This window comes from Chiloscyllium punctatum, chromosome 10 (assembly GCF_047496795.1).
Source record: "Chiloscyllium punctatum isolate Juve2018m chromosome 10, sChiPun1.3, whole genome shotgun sequence".
In the NCBI taxonomy this organism is placed as follows: domain Eukaryota; kingdom Metazoa; phylum Chordata; class Chondrichthyes; order Orectolobiformes; family Hemiscylliidae; genus Chiloscyllium; species Chiloscyllium punctatum.
This window is the reverse complement of record NC_092748.1, coordinates 87,600,249-87,623,472: the sequence shown is the minus strand read 5'-3', so window position 1 is coordinate 87,623,472 and position 23,224 is coordinate 87,600,249. Positions and strand designations below refer to the sequence as shown.

At 41.0% G+C, this 23,224-nt stretch overlaps 1 protein-coding gene across 1 annotated transcript in view; it reads left to right on the top strand.

The window, feature by feature from the left end:
• Nucleotides 1–23,224, top strand: part of LOC140482363 (low-density lipoprotein receptor-related protein 1-like) — a 1,932,271-nt gene that overhangs the window by 1,250,053 nt on the left and 658,994 nt on the right. The window contains exon 28 of the mRNA XM_072579726.1: nt 19,285–19,416. Within this exon, the coding sequence (XP_072435827.1) occupies nt 19,285–19,416 (132 nt within the window). The remainder of the gene's footprint in view (nt 1–19,284; nt 19,417–23,224) is intronic.

The window sequence follows — 23,224 nt, the reverse complement described above, 5'->3', positions numbered from 1 at the left end:
TTGAGGTTTATATTTCCTCTTGTAGGAGAATGTAGAACTTGGAGTCGCTATTTAACAATCAGTGGTTACCAATTTGAAACAGAAGCTTTTTTTTTAACCTTTTACTGCGTTATCAATCTTTGAACCTCTTGAAGTGATGGAAGCAGAATCCATGAATATGTTTATGGCAGAAGTAGATTCTTGTAACATAAAGAAGTGAAATGTATCAGGGGTGGGTGGGAATGCAGACATGATGTTACAAACAGATCAGCAATGATCCTGTTGGATTGCAAAGCAGCTTTGAGGGGCTGAGTGATCTACTCCTACTCCTTGTTCAGAGGTTTATGTTTATTAAGGCTGAAAGATCTTGGCCTGGGCAGAAACATTGATGCCCATTGTGCAGAAACAGTCTGCTCTGGCTGACAGACAACTGTAAAAGTGCTGTGTGTGGCAGGCAAGACAGCCTGAATGTTGCTATCCTGTGACGACAGGCAGTCAAACTTCACAGAGCCATTGTTAATCCACCAGAGTAATTCCTCAACAATCCTGGTAAACTGTGAGAGGACAGATTGCTGGACCTCTATGAAAACCCCTTGCACACCGGTATTCAGTCACAGTGATGACAGTCTGGCCTTGCATTGTAGCTAGCTGAACTTGTGTAATCTCAGCATCCATTTTAGCACTCAAAATTCATCAGGAAGTTTTGTACTGATATGGAAATTAAGGCAATTGCTATCAGATGCTATATCACTGTGTGTCTACAAGTATGCTAGTGGAGTTAGCCAGCACTTCAATGTTAAAAAGGTTGGGGCTTCAAGCTCTGAAGGATGTCCCTGTCATGTTGATATTGCAAGCCCTCAAGCTGCTTGAAATTGGATACAGGCTTTCTGACAGACCTGTCAGAACACTAAACATTTTTATATGAATATCTAACAGAGTCATAGAATCATAGAGATGGACAGCATGGAAACAGACCCTTCGGTCCAACCCGTTCATGCCGACCAGGTATCCTAACCCAATCTAGTCCCACCTGCCAGCACCTGGCCCATATCCCTCCAAACCCTTCCTATTCATATACCCATCCAAATGCCTCTTAAATGTTGCAATTATACCAGCCTCCACCATTTCCTCTGGCAGCTCATTCCATACACGTACCACCCTCTGTGTGAAAAAGATGCCCCTTAGGTCTCTTTTTATGTCTTTCTCCTCTCACCCTAAACCTATGCCCTTTGGTTCTGGACTCCCCCACCCCAGAGAAAAGACTTTGCCTATTTACCCTATCCATGCCCCTCATAATTTTGTTAACCTCTATAAGGTCACTCCTCAGCCTCCGACGCTCCAGGAAAAACAGCCCCAGCCTGTTCAACCTCTCCCTATAGCTTAAATCCTCCAATCCTGGCAACATTCTTGTAAATCTTTTCTGAACCCTTTCAAGTTTCATAACATCGTTCCGATAGGAAGGAGACTAGAATCCATGCAATATTCCAACCAATGCCTGCATTATTGTTGCCCCCATCTTGCTTGAGGTCTCTTACACTATGACACTTCGTACATGGTTAGTAGTGGGAGAGAAAGTGGATAAAGTAGAAAGTGCAATTACATAATTTGCAACTTTAAATTAAAAAAAATTGTGGGTGAAAAGGAAGTGAATGCAAATCAGATAATGTCTTCTTTGATTCAACACCACCATTGCCAAAGAGGACTGCAGTAGCTCCTTCAATATTGGCCAGAACCATCTTCTTCATTGTGGTTAAAGCATGCATGTCCACTTGTCCCCTTGTGGTTAGCTTCTGCCACTGACTGTGCACTAACATGGGAAGAAAATGATAAGAAATTGGTATAGCAAAAAACATAAATACGGACGATAAAATCTTCTACAGCTGTGTGAACAGGAAATATTTTCTAGGACAAGTATGGGTCCATTTCAGGCAGGATTGGGAGAAAATATTATGAGGAAAACAGAAATGGCAGAGAAGCTAAATGATTAAGAAACATTTTCACAGGTACATAGATGGGACATATTTGGACTAGTTGATTGTGAAAATGGGACTAGTTGATTATGAAAATGGGTTAGCATTGACAGGTTGGACTGAAGGGTTGTAGACCTCAATGACTCTATGCCTGTTGGATTGCTTTGTGTCTGTCTACACTGAGGAAAATACAAGAAATCTCTTGGAATTCAGGATCCATGAGTATTGAGAGAAAGAGGAATTGAAGGGGTTTAGAATTGGTAAGAAGATTGTGTTTTAGAAATGCGATTAATGATCTGATACATAACATCCCAGATTATTAAAAGAGATAGCTATGAGTGATAATAGAAATTGATGCATTGGTATTCATCTTTCAAAATTCTATAGGCTCTGGAATGGTTCCTGCAGATTGTAAGGTAGCAAATGTCATCCCACCATTTAAGAAAGGAAAGAAAAAAATGATGACTTGCAGAATTGTTAACCTTGTTCAGTAATGTAGAAAATGCTAGCATCTATTATAAATCGTGTAATAAATTGATATTAAATAATAATCTGTTTGGGCATAATCAACGTGCATTTTTGAATAGGAAGTCATGTTTGACAAAACTATTGGAGTTTTGTGAGGAAGTTACAACAAGATTGACAAAGGGAATTGGTGGAGGCAGTATACTTGAAATTCTGAGAAAATCCCCCATAGGAGTTTGGTTGGAAAAATTAAAGTTCATGAAGAAATATACTCGCATGGATTAATGTTTGGTTAGCAGACACAACAAAATGTAGAAATGTTCTTCTGTCCTTTAACATGCACAGTATCTTCATCAAGAACTACCGATGTGACATTAGCGGTCTTAATTTCTTTGCTTCCCTCACTTACTTTAGCCTATCTTTCTTTGTACTTTCTGCACTCCATTCCCTCACATCCAATCCTGATTTTGTTTTCAAACCTCAAGTTAAGAGTAGGGCATTTGCCTGGTGCTTTAGCCTCCCAGCAAAGGCAGAAGGTCTAAACAATCTTACTTTCATATTAACATTTCTGGCCTGTGCATACAACATTGTTCCAAAGAAGCACACAATGCAAGCTTGAGAGACAGCATCTAATTTTCTGCTTAGGTTCTTTACAGCCTTGAGGCATCAACACTGAATTTCATAACTTCAGAAACTGGCCACATTATGTCTGTTCTCCATTTTTCTTGTGGTCTCTCTTCTCTCCCACAACCTTGGCCTGTTTGTGTCTTGTTTACTTTACAGAGGACCTTTTCTCTCCATTTCACACCTTATTTCCTACCAATTTTGCATTTTTTTTCTCTTTCACCACCATTAATAATAACTTTGTCATTAGCACTGGGCCTGCCTAGTATCTGTACCCTTGCACTTTCTCCAACTCTGACAGATATATGAAAAGTATTTGGCTGAGGCTTTTCATTTCTGACATAGAGTCATAACAGACTCAAGACATTTGCTCTGTTTCTTTCTCTACACATTTTGTTTAACCTGTTGAGTTTCTCCGGCATTCTCTGTGTTTGTTACTTTAATAACTCTAGTAGTTCTAGTAAATGCCACTATAAAATTTAAATTGTAAAATGTTCTAATCCATTGGTTCTGATTCCTGCGATAACCCAAAATGCACTTTTGGGAAATTGGCTATTAACCACCAGGAACTCATTAATACTTGCAGAGAACTGCATCCAGTCCTTTGGGTTGCTGGCAGGTAGCTTGAAGATGTTCCAGGAACTGAAGTGTATAAACAAGTGCAATTTAATATACTTAATGAAGCTGTATTATTAATATTCAGATGAAAGGAACAGGGTCTTTGAATCAATAATTAAAATGAATTCATTGTAAGTGACTTTTGTGCTGCTATTTATTGGAATTAATTTATTTCCCGAAAGATAATTTGGTAAAATGTTGGAAAGAGGTTTGTGCACCAGTTGCAATAAATATGGATGTGACATAGATGTGTTAATTTATGTATGTTAAAATCAAGTTGATAACAAATAGCTTCCAGCAAGTGTGTTTATCTAATTTATTTTTATATTTAGTGGCAAATAATTTGCTGTTATTGTATATTTAATTCATTGTAATAAATGGCTCAAGTTCAACTCCTAAAATTGAGACAAATCCCCATACTCGTGATATGTGCAACCTAGATCAATGACAATTTTAGAATTCTGGTCCTGAAATCTTCCATTCCTTTGCCATAAATTTGAATGGGAATACCATTTTTCCTAGGGCTCTACTTATATGCTGTTAGGAAAGCTCCATGGATTTTTTTGCCAATTAAATCTTCTAATGAATGTTTTATATTTCTATCTCTGTTACTGACTGAGTGCATCTGGTACAAAAGCACAAGTTGATATCATCATTAGCTACATCTAACATTTATATACCATTATCCTGTCACAAAGAAAATTCAAACTTTAATCAATACATTTTGGTGTTATGTCAAATTGATCCACATGGAATACTTTACATTTATTAGTTCAAATTGCGGCCACTTAACCATGGACAGGTCTGAAACCATCAGTACTTCAGTTTAACACAACTTAAACCAAAATGTTCTTACAGCACACAAGTTTGGAATGTCAGCAGGTATTCTTAATATGCCACTAGATGTTGGCTTGTAATGCAAGTAGACATGAAGTAGGAGGAATATTTTACATACCCAACATTTACATTTTACAGATGCTTTGTACCTTAACAAATCTTATCTATTAAGTAAGGCTAGCTCTCTGGTTCATTTTCACATTCAGAATATCAGAAAGGTTCCTGAAAGTGGACTGAAACAGTGAGTGCATTATTAACTATGATTTAGAACTCATAAATTATTTAATTCCTCTATATGCCAGATGAATAGTGTTTTAACACTTGAGGAGTGAATGTGCTCTATTGATTGGAAATAACTTAAATGTGAGATATTAATGTTATAGTCCATGTTTCTGTAGTGTATAATCATTACATATTAATTGGACAATTGGCTTAAACATTTTCAGTAATAGCCCAACAGAGCAGAAATTCCAGAACACGACAGTGAGAATAACTTAAAACAGTGGACACTCCATGCGACATCATTTGCTGTGAATTTTCCACTGCTCCACAGAGACTTCTGCCATTAGAAATGAACACCTCATTATCTCAATCATACTTCACATCAAAGTCAATGGAAAAATCAACTTTGTGGAATTAATACTGCCACAACTAATTCAGACATTACAAAATGGTACTGAGGGCTCAGCAGACTGGTATCAGAAAATGATCAATAATTTAGAGGTCTTAGTTAAACTGCTGCAAAAAATGTTTTATTTTATTACAGTAAAATGTACTACAGAAAATTACAAATGTACTACAGTAAATTTTACTACTGTATAAGATGAACTGTTTTCAGGGACAATACATAACCTACTTCCCCTTTTCTATTGCTGCTGGAAGAAGAGTTAGCTAATAAATTGAAATTATGTGTCCTGTTCTGATTATGTTCTTTACTAATTATGATCTGAATTTACCACAGGACGATCGTGAAGTTTAACAGTCTATTGGCAATTTTCACTACCTCGCAGCAATTGTGCCTATTTCATTGAAAATGAAAATGTTTTGTCATCAGTTAAAGAGCATATGCATTTACAAAAAACATGTAAAAGATCCAGTTACAAATTTGAGAGTTTTAGTAATATTTCAAGAGATTTTCACAGGATTTTCTAATATTCTGCATACGACTGTTAAAAAAAACCCTGCGTATTGACAATTTAGATGTAACAAACAGAAGGAACAAATGTTTTGAGTTCAGGGGAGAAAAGACTTCCAAATTTGTTGGAGCACAGCGATACACCTCCTGGAGTAACCAGCTAGAAATCAAGCCCTACTATTCTCAAAGTTGACATAAAAGTTAAAGGGTTTATGAAATACACAAAAATATCCATCGTTGAACCCAGGTTGACAGAAAACATAGACCAGGCTTCTGAACTTAAGAATTACTATTTATTACAAATATATAGATTCTATCTACAGGCAAGGAACTATGAACCATTGGCAGATAGTTAACCTTACGATGCATACAGATACAGATAAAGTCAGGGTGGAGGGAAAAACTGGGAAGGCAACGATCTCATGCTTGTCCAGAAGGTTTGCAGAAATGATACTTTTATCAGCCTATCCGGACCTGCTACTTCTTCCTTCTTCAGATACTCTCACTTGCTTGCAGGAGGCACAGGACAATTGGTTCAGTCTCTGAATTATTGGTTAAAAGCCATTATTTAGAGCAACTGATGAGGGGAAATACGCCGGGCTTTCTCCAAGATTGAGGTGTATTTTTTCCTAAACTGGAGAGGAAAGCTCCTTCTTAGAGGTCTGATGAATTCTGATCCAGACATTCATACCCACTTGCTGTTCATCTACCTGGGAACCAATCACATACCTGTTAGCAGACAGAAGATCTTTGTTATTGATAACAATGCACCATGTCCCTGATCAAGCTGCTTGTTAACAGAGGAATTTCCGTTTTTATATACCCCCTTGCCTGTTCCATCTGCAAATAGACTTCTCTTATTGCTAGAAAATAAGTACTTAAAAGCATGTTGGGAAACTTTTTTTTAAAAATGTGCAGTAATTACATCCACAAACCTTGACTTTTAAAACAATTCTTTCCTATTCAGTAACCTCCTGTTACCGCCATCCGATGCCTTAAAACGGCGGTGCTCGGACCCAACGTAGTGCACCAGACGCTCAGGCGTGCGATGGGATCCCGTCCGTGCTCACCCCAGCCCGGACGGGATTTCACATTGGCCCCAAGGTCCCGTACTTCCCGCGGGAGCCTGTGTCCCACAACCTGAGCCGCCTCCGGAATTTTAATTTTGTTCCCTTTCAGGGGGTAAAAAGATGGGCCCTGTATAGACTGCACACCGTCCACCTCTTCTCCCTCATCCACCGTCCGGACACACCTTGGCGTGCCCATTTGCCACTGGGCGGTGGGGATCCCCAGTGAAGAGCTCTCTACGTGGGAGTCCTCCCCCTTTCTCTCGGGGATCTGGGGTGGAGGGTGCTGCACGCAGCGGTCCACTGCAACCGCAGATTGCGGTGGTTCACGGACTCCCAGCCCAATTGCCTGTTCTGTGGCGCTGTGGAGTCTGTGGACCACATGTATATTGGGTGTGGGCATTTGCACTCCCTTTTTGATTTTCTTAAAAACCTCCGCCTCTGCTTTTGGTTGTACTTCAGTCCCATGCTCCTGATCTTCGGGCACCCGGTACGGAGGAGGGAGGGCAGGTCTGAAAACCTCCTCGTGGGTCTGCTCCTGGGCCTGGCCAAACTGGCCATAAACAGGTCCGGGCAGCGGGACGTGGAGGGGGTCGTTAGGGCCGACTGCCTGCCCCTCTTCCGTGGTTACGTTAGAGCCCGGGTGTCTCTGGAGCACGCGGTGTCCACCAACACCCTGGAGTTGTTCAGGGAGAGGTGGGCACTGCAGGGAGTGGAATGCATTATTTCCCCCTCCAACTCTATTTTGATTTAATCCCTACCCTCCCCTTCACTGTTTGATCACACAATATTGCCCTTTTGTGAATGGCACTGCTTGTCACTGGCCACTCGAGTGTTTTCCTATCTTCCTGGTGGTGGAAATTGAATAAGTATTCATGCATCTTGTGTCTCTCACTGTGTCTCACACCTGCACACACACACACACACAAACACACACACACACCATGGGTACGGGGGAGAAAAATAAGCACTACCACTGTTAGGTGGTATTGTGGGGGTTTTAAAAAAAAAACCTCCTGTTTAAGATCCACATGTGCAAATACTGCCCTCTTTGCAATAATATATTATTGTACAGTGCAAGAGGGGATTTTAAAGATTGTGGGCGGCACGGTGGCACAGTGGCTAGCACTGCTGCCTCACAGCGCTGGAGACCCAGGTTCAATTCCCGCCTCAGGCGACTGACTGTGTGGAGTTTGCACATTCTCCCCGAGTCTGCGTGGGTTTCCTCCAGGTGCTCTAGTTCCTCCCACAGTCCAAAGATGTGCAGGTCAGGTGAATTGGCCATGCTAAAATCCCCATAGTGTTAGATGAAGGGGTAAATGTAGGGGTATGGGTGGGTTGTGCTTTGGCAGGTCGGTGTGGACTTTTTGGGCCGACGGGCCTGTTTCCACACTGTAAGTAATCTAATCTGAAAAAAAAGACCTTAATATGAGGATACAAGTTGTTTTGTGTCAATTGTTGATTCAAATTTGTCTCTGAAGTTTGCATTGGTAACTAACTTAGCTTTGAGGTAGTTGCACAGGCCACTACTGTCTCATTTGCCTTCATAATAGTAAAACTCCAGCGTGACTTAAGCTTCTGGCATACATAATGTGTTTCCAAATAGTTCTTCTTGGTATAGCTTCGAGTCATGAAAAGGTATGCTGCTTAAAGCATTATGCAAGATCCAGGACCCATCCATAATGTAGATTAGTCAGGTGACGGGTTTGAGGGGTTGGGGGAGTGAGGGAAGAAGGCTATAGCTTCTATAGTTTCAAGGAAGCTAGCAAATAGTGGGTATTTTTCTTTCTGAATAGTATTTCACATAAATACTTTATTCAATAATTCATAACAATTATGGTTGGTGTGAGATGGTGTGAGATGAGTTCTGTTAAGCTGAAGACAGATGTTCAATGTACACCAGGAGGGACAATACTTCAACTTAGTTCAAGCTGCTGGAAGATGTTATCTCATGGATGAACCTGTAGTTATGCATTCACAGATCCAGGTTCCAGTGCCTGCTGGAATTATTTTGTCGAGAAGGAAGAAATTATTGCTGAAACTTTAGTCTTGGAATTAATGGAAATTTCATTTGATGGCATATGATGCATGGCTCTTCTGTGAACAGTGACACTGTGCTCATCCATTTTATGGTGAGTTTTGATACTTACAGTGTTACTTATGAGGAATTCCTAGCACCTGTTAGCTGCCTAAAGAGTCCACATTATGGAAGAGGAGGTGCTAGAGGTTTTAAAACACATAAAGATAGATAAATCCACAGGATATAATCTGGTATTTCCCAGAACTTTTGTGGAAGGCTAGGCAAGTGATTGCTGGGCTTTTTGAAGAGATGTTTGTATCATCCATAGCCGAAGTGAGGTGTTGGAACGCTGGAGGTTGGCTAAAGTGGATCCAGCAATCTGAATGTAGTTCAGCCAATTAAGAGGCAGTGTGCATCTTGCGGCTGCTTCTGGGATTGCAAAGTTTGGAGGGATAAAGCCCAGGAGCAGGCAGGTGGGACAAAGCTTAGTTTGGGATTATGTTCAGCATAGACCATTTGGATCAAAGATCGGTTTCCATGCTGTATGAATCTCTGACACTTTGGTGTCACTTTCACCAGCAGCAGAAGCACTCTGGGATTTCAGTTGGAGATATTATGGTTAAAGCTTGGTTGTGCTTCAGGTCAATCTCGACCAGACATGAATCGCCCATCATAGTGTATTTAACCGGAGGGAAACAAAAACAAATAGCTTCTGAGGAAACTTCAGCGTAAGTGACACATCACTCATGGTAAATGTGTTGTAACTTTAGATCATCACCTGTATGTTCAACTGTCATTACAACTGCATCTATCAGAAAAACAACTACAGAGGCCATCTGTCTTTCGCACCGTATTGTTAGAGCTTTCTGGAAGAGACTGCAACTCTTTCATTAACACCCAGTGTAACATGTCATCATGTTCAATGTGGGAGCATCGCATGTTGGAAAGCCTTCACACAAATGAAAATATTGACCTTTCATTGAACAACAGGAAATGGAAATAAAAAACAAATGCAAAAAGCTCCAATTGCTTCTGAGAAATTTCAAGCTGCTTTCCTTTTGACCGGCAACTAATTTACAGTCAATGATCATTCAATTCAGGTCTATGGGAAGTAGCTGTCAATTAAATTCTGTCTGGTTTCTCCTGGTCTTCATGATGCTACACTGCTGTTTCATGGTACAGTGATGTTCTTCCTACTTGGTGTCTTTGTTCTCCTCCTAAGAAGACTGCTGTTACTCTCCCAGCATTTCAGCATCCATCACACACTCTCCTTGCTTGTTCCAGCTGTGTAGAGTATTGCATGCAAGGATTATGTGGCACTTTCTTTCTGGACTGCAAAACAATGCACCCTGCCCCCTGTCCCACTGCAAGCCTGATTTAAGCATCAGAATCTCATCTTTCAGCAGGCCTATTCTGTGATGGCCCTGTGGAAGAATAAGTTAATTTTATCCATGCCTGCTCCCAGTCAGTGGTTTGCATAGCAACATTATCAACCATAGTTGGAGAGTGTATCCCTTGTCTCCCAGTAATCGTTCTTGTGAGGCTTGAGATTTTTGAGAAGATTTGTAGCTCAGGTTGAGGTTCAGGCTGTAACTTTGCTTGCTGAGCTGGTAGGTTTGTCCTCATAAGAACAAACCTACCAGCTCAGTGAGCAAACTCACAATATGAATTCTTGCGAGGCATTTAGCTTTCAAAATGAATCAGGAACCTTAGTGTACTCAAGGATATTGTAACCATAATAGCTTCCAAGGTACCATTCTAAGATGTGGTACCAATAACCTTAAATGATTTGTATATTAATGGATGGAACAGTTTACTGCTAATGAGTTCAGCTGCATTGTGATATGACCCTCTGAGCACAATGCAGCCGATAGCACCTGACACCTGGGAGAAGCTAATTATATGGTATAGCCCACTGCCTGGCAGCATTCTGCAGCTGTGCTCAGTTCATGTGGAGGCAGTTCAGCAGGTGCAGGAGGCAGTTATGTGGGTTGGGTTTGTGGTGTATTTGTTTATCCTCAATTTCTTTGCACTGCAACCAGAGTGGGGATAACCACTGCTGAGACTGGATCCATTGGTCACAGTTCCAATTAATCTGTGTGGGGGATATCTGAAACAAATATTAGGTGTGTGACCAGTCAACACCCCCATCATGCACAGATAACACTTCAGGTTGGAGGTGTAGTGGACAGCAAAGAAGGTTATCTCAGGGTACAACGGGATCTTGATCAGATGGGCCAATGGGCTGAGGAGTGGCAGATGGAAGTTAATTTAGATAAATGTGAGGTGGTGCACTTTGGAAAAGCAAGTCAGAGCAGGACTTGTACACTTAATGGTAAGGTCCTGGAGAGTGTGGTTGAACAAAGAGACATCGGAGTGCAGGTTCACAGTTCCTTGATAGTGGAGTCACAGGTAGTTAAGATAGTGAAGAAGGCATTTGGAATGCTTTCCTTTATTGGTCAGAGCATCGAGTACAGGAATTGGAATGTCATGTTGTGACTGTACAAGACGTTGGTTAGGCCACTTTTGGAATATTATGTACAATTCTAGTCTCCTTCCTATTGGAAGGATGTTGTGAAACTTCAAAGGGTCCAGAAAAGATTTACAAGGATGCTCATAGAATCCCTACAGTGCGGAAGCAGGCCCTTCGGCCCAACAAGTCCACACTGACCCTCTGAAGAGTCACCCACCCTGACCAATTTCCCTACATTTACCCCTGACTAATGCACCTAACCTACACATTCCTGAATACTATGAGCAATGTAACATTGCCAATTCACCTAACCTGCACACCTTTTGGCAGTGGGAGGAAACCAGAACACTCGGAGGAAACCCACACAGACATAGGGAGAATGTGCAAACTCCACACAGACAGTCACCCAAAACTGGAACTGAACCCAGGTCCCTGGCATTGTGAGGCAGCAGTGCTAACCACTGAGCCACTGTGCTGTCCCATGTTACCAAGGTTGGAGGATTTGAGCTTTAGGGAGAGGCTGAATAGGCTGGGGCTCTTTTCCCTGGAGCATCGGAAGCTGAGGGGTGACAATACAGAAGTTTATAAATCATGAGGGGCATGGATAGGATAAATAGACAAGGTCTTTTCCCTGGGGTGGGGGAGTCCAGAACTAGAAGGCATAGGTTTAGGGTGAGAGGAGAAAGATACAAAACAGACCAATGGAGCAACTTTTTCACTTAGAGGTGGTGCATTTATGGAATGAGCTGCCAGAGGAAGTGATGGAGGCTGGTACAATTACAGCATTTAAAAGGTATCTGGATGGATATATGAATAAGAAGGGTTGAGAGGGATCTGGGTCAATTGCTGGCAAATGGGACTAGACGAGGTTGGGATATCTGGTCGGCATGGACAAGTTGGACTGAAGGGTCTGTTTCCGTGTTGTACATTTCTCTGACTCTCAGATAGAATGGGACATAGAAGAGTCTCGTAAAGAAGGACATGGAATGCTTGTACATAGTGGAGATTATTCTGAAATATGCAGCCCAAGCCATGCCATGGTCGTGAGTGTGGTAAGATTAGTAAATCCTTTTATGCTTCCATCATCACCGCCCCCAACCTTTTTGCATCACCCAAGAAAGGCACAATTGATATAACAGCATTTGGGCAAATGCTTACAGTTCAAGGTGAGAAGAAATCATCTCTCTGTCCTTGTGCAGCCGATGTGACCTTGGCTTGTCTTTGTAAATTGTGGCTCGCAGGTGCCACTTCAAAGGTTGCCTGTGATTATTCGATTTTACGGAGATGGCTATTATCAATTTGTAACGACTAATTGCAAGATCAAGATTGCTTCTGGCCAGGATGAGTATATATCAGAGTTGGACTCTGCATGTGTTTCACATGCAGGCTATTACAAATATAGGTGTCTTTAACCTGAACTGTATGAATACATAATCGATACAAATAACTTTGTAGAACCTCCCACTGCTCACAATTAAACTTTGCATCCTCAGACAGGTGAAACTTCCATATTCTGAGTGTAATGTCATCTATTTTCAATCTACATTGCTCATGTGAAATTTGTGTAAAGATAGAAGTCATCATAGGTCACAATTTGCAGATTAAGTCGCAGGCTTATCCTATTAATCTCGGTGACCCTCACTTCCAGACCTTTCTGTTTCTTTATTCCTTGCAAACCTTGTTAACTCCCAAAGCTCTGAGCTTCCACACAAACCCATCCAGCTCTTTAAATGTCGTCTTCATCTTCCAACATTACCCTTTAAGCAGTTGGCCTACAGTTTAGCTATGTCAATTCACCTAATGCACAGTCCCTCCACCCACCCACCCCAGCCCCACCCCCAGCACTACCACATGGTGGTTGTGACTACCAATAATCACTAACCCTTGGAGTAACCAATGCCCTCTCAAGCACCATCATCGCTGACCCTTATGTGTTGAGTTGTCACAATTATTGTCCTCTCTGCATTTTAGCATGCTGCCTTCATTTCTCCCAGTTAACATCCCATATTTGCCCATCACAGTAGTGGCCCCTGATAATCCATTTTGAGTTTCAGTAAATGTCACCATCGGATTGGTCAACAATCGCTCCCCCTGACCAAATTGGAAGGATGAGCCTGATATGAACAGTACTGATTAATCTCTGTGTAGATCCCTGATGGAACTACCATGAGTTCCCAGATAGCTGTATTGAACCTGCAGGACAGGCAATGGCTCACTCCTCAGGCTGTAAGGATACAGAACCTCTGATCTTGACTGTCCAAATAGCTGACTATGTCTACATGCCTACACTGAGATCAAATATTGTCCTTGATTGACTGATAACAAGTCCCTTGACTTGTCTAAAGATTTTAAGGTATAGCCATTTTGTTGAAGATTTTTGCATGAATTTGCCACATAAGCTACAGGCACATGCTATAGATATGACATTGATATTGCATAATACCAAACAGCAACATGTCCACGCCCTCAATTAATCATTGCCAGCAACAAAGACAAACCATTGAGCTTTGCATCAGTACTAAAAATGGCAAGGCAAGACAGAAATATTATGGGTTTTTTAGGTTCCAAATAATTTGGCAAAGAAAAGAACCTCCCATGAGGAGGTTTAACAGTTCATCCACTTTACTAACACCTTCCACCCCAACCTCAAATTTACCTGGACCTTCTCAGACTCCTCCCTCCCCTTCCTAGACCTCTCCATTTCTATCTCGGGTGACCGAATCAGCATGGACATTTACTATAAACCAACGACCGACTCCCACAGCTAGCTAGACTACACCTCCTCCCACCCTGCCCCCTGTAAAAATGTCATCCCATATTCCCAATTCCTTCATCTCCGCTGCATCTACTACCTACCGAACAACCCAGATGGCCCCTTTCTTAAAAGACCGCAATATCCCCCCAGACATGATCGACGATGCTCTCCACCGCATCTCCTCCACTTCCCGCTTCTCTGCCCTTGAGCCCCGCCCCTCCAATCGCCACCAGGACAGAACCCCATTGGTCCTCACCTACCACCCCACCAACCTCCATATACATTGTATCATCGTCGTCATTTCCGCCACTTCCAAACGGACCCCACCACCAGGGATATATTTCCCTCCCCTCCCCTGTCAGTGTTCCGAAAAGACCACTCCCTCTGTGACTCCCTCGTCAGGTCCACACCCCCCACCAACCCAACCTCCACTCCCGGCACCTTCCCCTGCAACCGCAAGAAATGCAAAACTTGCGCCCATACCTCCCCCCTTACTTCCCTCCAAGGCCCGAAGGGATCCTTCCGTATCCGCCACAAGTTCACCTGCACCTCCACACACATCATTTACTACATCCACTGCACCCGATGTGGCCTCCTCTATATTGGGGAGACAGGCCGCCTACTTGCGGAACGTTTCAGAGAACACCTCTAGGACACCCGGACCAACCAACCCAACTACCCTGTGGCTCAACACTTCAACTTCCCCTCCCATTTCACCAAGGACATGCAGGTCCTTGGACTCCTCCATCGCCAGACCATAACAACACAACGGCTGGAGGAAGAGCGCCTCATCTTCCGCCTAGGAACCCTCCAACCACAAGGGATGAACTCAGATTTCTCCAGTTTCCTCATTTCCCCTCCCCCCACCTTGTCTCAATCCCAACCCTCGAACTCAGCACCACCTTCCTAACCTGCAATCTTCTTCCTGACCTCTCTGCCCCCACCCCCACTCCAGCCTATCACTCTCACCTTGACCTCCTTCCACCTATCGCATTTCCAACGCCCCACGGTGGCACAGTGGTTAGCACTGCTGCCTCACAGCACCAGAGACCTGGGTTCAATTCCCGCCTCAGGCGACTGACTGTGTGGAATTTGCACGTTCTCCCCGTGTCTGCGTGTGTTTCCTCCGGGTGCTCCGGTTTCCTCCCACACTCCAAAGATGTGCAGGTCAGGTGAATTGGCCATGCTAAATTGCCCATAGTGTTAGGTAAGGGGTAGATGTAGATGTAGGGGTATGGGTGGGTTATGCTTCGGCGCGGCGGTGTGGACTTGTTGGGCTGAAGGGCCTGTTTCCACACTGTAGTAATCTAATCTAATCTAAGTCCATCCTCCCTACCTTTTAACTTGGCCTGCTGGGCACATTTTCCTCATTCCTGAAGAAGGGCTCATGCCCGAAATGTCGATTCTCCTGCTCCTTGGATGCTGCCTGACCTGCTGCGCTTTTCTAGCAACACATTTTCAGCAAAGAACAGAATGACAGAGCAAGGCAAGGTAATGCTGAAATGTTGAAAACATCTAAGAGTGCACAAGATGAGTGAGAGCTAATAAAGTAAGCATAGAGCCCAGAACTGCATGCTGTTCAGATGGATGGGATGGGTGCCTGTCCCTATGTGCAGAGGGACCTGCAGAATTTCAGTGAAAGATGTTGGCGAGTTCCACATTGAAGTGGATAACTGTAGTTCAAGATACACCATAATGACGTGGTGAGTCTGGTGCATGGCTGATGCCAAATTCTGTGGATGGGGTCAGTTAGAGGTGATCATTACCCATGGAGCTTGCCCTGAGATTTTGGGGACTAAATTCCAAAATGGAGTCCAGAGGAACAAGTGACAAGTTGGAACCTGCAGGTACCCACTACGACATCCATGTCAGGAATTGTTGCTGTTCATTTTGCGTCTGCCAAGCAAAAGAATAGCACACTGCAGATAAATTAGGTGAGAAAGAGTAAGAGTGAGATAGTGATGCATCCACATGGGTCTCTCACCATTCACAAGTGAGATTCTCATCTCTGTTGAAAGTTATTCTTTTCAGCTTCACCATAATTTCCCACCCAACTCACCATTCCAGTCTCTGAATTTCAACATTTTGTCAATTCAAGAAAGCAATGTGACTCAATAAGTCTCTTTGTTATGTTATACCCCTCTTTAATATGTTGCTTCAGAATCTCTCAGGTTTTATAGAATCATTTGCAGATTCACTGACAACAAACTGACTGTATGCACCTGTTTGAATAACAATCTAGAATGATACATGCAAGGATTATTGCAATAAAGCAAGTAATCAACTAAACAATGATTAAACCTATTGCGGTATCGCATGTAAGTCCAGTTGTGCATTCCATGAACTCAAGAAGATTCTTTTAATATAACACAGTTTAAACAAACACTGTCCTGCACAGCAAAGTTATTATCATAGCAAATTATGTTTTAAAAAATCATTCACATGACATTGGCATCGTTAGTTGGATCAGTATTTATTGCTTGTCCTTAGTTGCCCTGGAAAAGATAATGGTGATCTTCCTTTAGAACCACTGCAGTCCTTGAGGTTTAGGGAAACTCACAATGCGAGGAAGAAGGTTTCAGGATTTTGAGCTAGCAATACAGAAGGAATAGCGACATTGTTACCAGTCGGGTAGGTGTGTGACTTGGTATTATTTCCATGCATCTGCAGCTTGGAAGCTGCTGTAAGATAGTCAGTAACAATAGTTGTTGATCTTTAGTCAGAGATGTTTATTAAGATACCACATTTAGTCAGGATTGATAATAATAAGCACATAATAATCATTATTTCTTAAAACTAGAATGTCCCATAACCCTCGGGCGACTGTGTGGAGTTTGCACATTCTCCCTGTGTCTACGTGGGTTTCCTCCGGGTGCTCTGGTTTCCTCCCACAGTCCAAAAGATGTGCAGGTCAGGTGAATTGGCCATGCTAAATTGCCCCTAGTGTTAGGTGCGTTAGTCAGGGTTAAACATAGAGTAGGAGAATGGGTCTGGGTGGGTTACTTTTCGGAGGGCTTGTTTCTATAGTGTAGGGAATCTAATGTAATCTAATCTAAAAAATATTACACCATTAAATTGCATTATGACTTACAGGTACATTGGAAACAATGTACCTGTAACAATTCATTGCTTTTATGAAGCATATTTTTAAATTGTCTGCATTAAAGGTACTTGAAAAATACAAGTTGCTGTTGATGATGTGTGTAAGCTGCAAATGATGCTGACCTCTACTATGTTAGTTGAGGGATATGCAATTAGCAGGGACTGGCTAAAGCCAGTAGAATATGTAAAAAGACCACATAATTGTAAATGTCTAATGTTTGTTACTTTTCGAAAAAAAACTCAAATGAATGGTAATTTAAATGGATTCATTGAAGAATAGTGTATGTTAACCATATGTATTAAAAGCCTAAAATGTAATTTCAAGTAACAATAGCTTCAGGTTTTTGCTGTGTTGCCATTAATTCTATTAGCAACAAGGGACTTTTGAACAGCCATTACAGAAAATGTAGACTGTGTATTTAACTGAAATTGAATTGTTCTGCAGTGTTTAAAAATGAAGAGACAGTTTATTATCAGCAGCTAATACTTAATAGTTGTTTCAAGAATCTTTACAAATATTTCAACATAAAGGAGAAACTAAACTTCAGCATTCTTCTGCAAAATTTACATTGAAAATAACACATAAGGTAGTTTAGTTGGAGAATATTTCTGAAATTACTTGAATATTCATTGAAATCATGCCTGGCAGGGATTCTTTTCCCAAAGGTTTTAAAATAACCCACTGTTCATTGTGTTCTGCTGGAGGCCAGGTGCTTATTCAAGGCTCACAAGATTCTTGAGCCACATAGAATGGCTTGATGTGATTTTCTGTTGCCTTCTTCATTGTTTTCATCTTTAGAGAACCTTTTTCCACATGGCCATTAACTGAGGCAAAAGTAACCAACCTTTACAATGTAGTAGGGAAATGCACAAAGTATTTCGCATCAGTTTTTACAGTGGAGAAGGAGTGGAACTAGAGAACTTGGTGAAATAAATAGTAATATCTTGAAAAGTGTCCATATTACAGAGGAGGTGCTGCTGGACATGTTAAAATGCATAAGGGTGGATGAATCCCCCAATACTTGATTAGATATACCCCAGAACTTTGTGAAAACTGGGAACGTGATGGCTGAGCTCCTTGTTAAGGTATTTTCATCATCGATGGCCACAGGTGAGGTGCTGGAACACTAGAGGTTGTCTAATGTGGTGCTGTTATTTTAGAAAGGTGATCAGGAAAAGCCAGAGAATGATAGACCAATGAGCTTGACATCAGTATGGGCAAATAGTTGGACAGGATTCTGAGGGACAGGATTTGCATGTATTTGGAAAAGCAAGGACTGATTAGGAATAGTCAACATGGTTTTGAATGTGGGAAATCATGTCTCACTATCTTGATCGAGATTTTTGAAGATGTGGTAAAGAAGATTGATGAAGGCAGAGTGGCTGTCTGTATAGACTGTGTTTGACAAGGTGTTTGACAAGGCTCCATGTGGGAGACCAGTTCACAAGGTTAGGTCATTCTCGTCACCAGTTATGTGACAAAGGAGCAGTGCTCCAAAAGCTTGTACTTCCAAATAAACTTGTTGGATTATAACCTATTGTTGTGTAATTTTTAACTATGATTCTAAAAGAAAGGGTTGCTGAAATGCTTTTCCAGTGCTATATTGGGATTCTGGAATACCCATGAATTCACAGCTAAATCTTTTCTAGTTTACATACATATGTTTGATTTTGTGAAAAAACATGTGAATTTCTGTTGCAATGGACACTTAATATGAACAAAATTAGCCACAAAACATTGAGCAATCTTATATGTCAAGTAGTAGAAACTTTTCAATATGTTGGCCATTTTAAGTATGTTAATTGTTTTCCTGTTCTATGATGAATCAATGCATCAAAAGTGGCTTGAAACCTTCTAATTAATGACATTAACAACAAAACCAAGTATTTAGAAAATAGCTATTTCAAGAAATAAACAGGATTGTAAATCATGGGATGAAAGAACAAGGTTAAATGTTTTGTTGACATTGAGTTGGTTTTGAAACCTCTTTAATGGGTTTCAATTACAATATGGATTTTTTTAGAATAATGCATTAACGAGAACATTTCTTCAGCCTTTATCTCATAAAATTTGTATGGTTTTAAACCAGCAGTGTCAACATCATGCAACTTATACCTCAGGTTATCTGTTATTCACAATTTTTGATAGAATACTACAATTATTATTATGCTTATGCGTTTGATGATTATTGTAACAGGACAATCTGATAATGAATTGACATTGTGTTTATAATTACAGCACCAAATCCTTGTGAGTCTAATAATGGCAAAGGGCCATGTTCTCATTTGTGCCTGATTAATTACAATGGAACTGCTGCATGTACATGTCCTCATCTAATGAAACTGGCCCCTGATGAAAAGAGTTGCTATGGTAAGTACCTGAAAATCTGTCAAATCAAAATAAAGCCTTATAACTGATGTTCAATAAACACAATAACAATGAACTGCCAACTTCATATGGCAGGGAGATTCGTTTGAAATGTACACCATCTATTAATTGATGCATGTTTGGAAATCTTTTCTTAGCAGGTGATATTTGAAGCTCCATTTTAAAAATGTGAACACAAAAGCTAAAGGTTCAGTTCGATTGTTTTAGGTGCTTGCAGTGCAATTTGTCAAAATTGTCCAAAACTGTGATAAACATTGTAGAAGTTACATCCAATAGCAATTGTCTTTTGCACTCTTTTAATAATCATGCTGGACTCACAAACTGGTCCCATCATCAAATCGAATTAATGACCTTGACAAGTTTCGATTATGTATGCCCATATAAGAATAATTTTAAAAGAAGCTTTTTGTTAAATGCAACAATAAAAGTAATCGAAACAAAATGAAAGAACTGCAGATGCTGGAAATCTGAAACAAAAACAGAATTGCTGGAAACTCTGGCAGCATCTAAAAACAAAGAATCATAGAATCCTTACAATGTGGAAGCAGGCCATTTGATCCATCGAGTCCACACTGCCCCTCCAAAGAGCATCGCACCCAGACCCAACCCTCACCCTATCCCTGTTACCCTGCATTTCCTGCATCTAATCCAACCAGCCAGCACATCCCTGGACACTATGGACAATTTAGCATGGCCAATTCAACTGACCTGCAAATACAGTCATAGAACTGCACAATATGGAAACAGACCCTTCAGTCTAACTCCTCCATACCAATCAGATACCCTAAATTAATCTAGTCCCATTTCCAGCCTTTGGCCCACATTCTTCTAAACTTTGCTATTCATATAACCATTCAGATGCCTTTAAATGTTCTAATTATACTAACCTCACCACTTCCTCTGGCAGCTTATTCCATACATGCACCATTCTCTGCATGAAAAGGTTGTCCCTTTGGTCCCTTTGTCCCTTTTAAATCTTTCCCCTCTCATCTTAAACTATGCCATCTAGTTTTGGACTCCACTACCTTGGGAAAAAGATCTTGGCAATTCACCCCGTCTATGACCCTCATGGTTTTGTTACCCTCCATAAGGTTACCCCTCAGCTTCCGACACTTCAGGGAAAATAATCTATTCAACCTCTCCCTGTAGCTCAAACCCCCCAACCTTGGCAATATTCTTATAATTCTTTGCTGAACCATTTCAAATCACAACATGCTCCCTATTGCAGGGAGACCAGAATTGAACACAGTATTCCGAAAGTGGCCTAACCAATATCATGTAAAGTCACAGCATGACCTCCCAAGTCCTATACTCAATGCACTGATCGATAACGACAAGCATACCAAATCCTTCTTCAATATCCGATCTATCTGCGACTCTACTTTCAAAAAACTATGAACATGCACTCCGAGGTCTCTTTGTTCAAGAACACTCCCCAGGACCTTACCATTAAGTGTACTCATCCTGTCCTGATTTCCTGTTCCAAAATTCACTGTCTCACATTTATCTGAATTAAAATCCAACTACCACTCCTCAGCCCATTAACCCATCTGATCAAGAACCCGTTGTACTCAGAAATAACCTTCTTGGCTGTGCACTACACTACCAATTTTGGTGTCGTCCGCAAACTTAGTAGCCATACCTCCTATGTTCATATCTGAGTCAATCGTATAAATGATGAAAAGTAACAGACCCAGCACCGATCTTTGTGGCACTCCACTGGTCACAGGCCTCTAGTCTGAAAAGCAACCCTCCACCACCACCCTCTGTCTCCTACCTTCAAGCCAGTTCTTTATCCAAATGGCTAGTTATCCAAATTAGCTTTGCTAACCATTTCACATGTAGTACCTTGTCAAATGCCTTTCTGAAGTCTGTATAGATCACATCCACCATTCTGTCTTCATCAATCCTCTTTATCACTTCTCCAAAAAACTCAATTAAGTTAGTGAGACACGATTCCCCACACACAAAGCCATGTTGACGATCCCTCATCAGTCCTTTCCTTTCCAAATACCTCGAAATCTTGTCCCTCAGGATTCCCTCCAACAACCTGCCCACCAAAGATATCAGATTTGCTGGTCTATTATTCCCTGGCTTTTTATTGCCACCTTTCATGTTAGCCAATCTGCAGGCTTCAGGCGCCTTGCCTGTGGCTATCAATGATACAAATACCTCAGCAAGGGGCCCAGCAATCACTTCTCGAGCTTCCCACAGAGTTCTAGGGTACACTTGATCAGGTCCTGGGGATTCATCCATCTTTATGCATTTTAAGGTGTCCAGCACCTCCTCCTCTGTCATTGAGACATTTTTCAAGATGTCACTATTTATTTCCCCAAGTTATCTAGCTCAATATCCTTATCCACAGTAAACACTGACACAAAATACTCAATTAATATCACCTCTATCTCCTGCACTTCCATACATAGACAATCTTGCTGCTCTCAGGGGTCCTATTCCCTCCCTAGTTACCCTTTTGTCCTTAATGTATTTATAGAGTCCTCTTGGATTCTCCTTAACCCTATTTGCCAAAGCTATCTCATGTCCCTTTTTTCCCCTCCTGATTTCCCTCTTAACTATATCACGTTAATATTTCGGTTTCAGTGACCCTTCTTCAGAACTACATTGTTTTGAAAACAACCACTTTTTTCTCAAATATTAAATGAATAATTTACAAGAAAACTGACCAATGTCAATGAAATTAGTAAATGGTTCTGTATTGATTCTTACTTTATCACTTCCAATTCCTTAAAATTGGATTACTTACTAGAATGTTAATTTCTTTCGATAAATGCTTTTCTAATTATATTAATAAGATAGATTACCAATTCTCAATTCATCCAGAAATGTTGTTTAATGCAAATAAAGGACAATTTTATTTGAATGCTGCCAAACTGCACTAGTTCATGGACAGCTTTATGTCTGTAATTATGCTACTGCCTAGAGTCGCAAACTGAATTAGAATTTGATTTCAGAAAACTAGCCCTGCTCTGAGCACAGTTTGCATCCGTATTGTCATTATACCCAATATGGAACTTAACCTAATAACCAATGCTGATTGTTGTGATACTGAGGAAGTGCAATATTGTTGGGGATGCTACAATGTACATTATGTAAAAATTAATGACCTATTTGCTTGTGCAGTTGGAGGTGACAGAAATCCCACGGTGTTATTTAAGCACCAAAGAGTTCTCATGATCATCAACTGTCCTCAGCAAATGCTATCAAAATAAATTGACTTGGCAGTAATACTGTTTTGTTGAACCTTGCCTTGTGAGCTTATTTGCTTTGTTTGCAGCAGTGAATGTGCATCAAAGATGCTTAATTGGTGGTGAGTCCATTGAAACAATTCAAGGAAGTGAAAGGTGTATGAAAACGTAACTTCTGTCAAGACAGACTTGCCTTGATTTAACCTAAACCTTACAAACTGAAATATTCAAAGAGATAATTGAGCTGACCTCAGCTGATGAGCTCCCTTTAATTATATTGACTTACCGGCCACCAAAATTGCACTTAAAGTGAACTTTTGCTTCACATTTCACATCTGACTGAAAGCCTAATGAAATTTCTAAGCATATTCATTTTGAATAGATTTTCAATATTATGGCCCATAGCAACTTGAGCAACTCTTTTCTCAAAGTTAATTAAACTGAAGATCAAATATTTGTCTTTCAGACTTGCAATAAAAGGACAGAAAAAAAATCAGGTTGAGTTAAACGCAGACTTAGGGTTGTTTTTAATATTATTTTGAATGGAAAGGTTCTCATAGATCACTAATTGAAAGTAAGTAAAG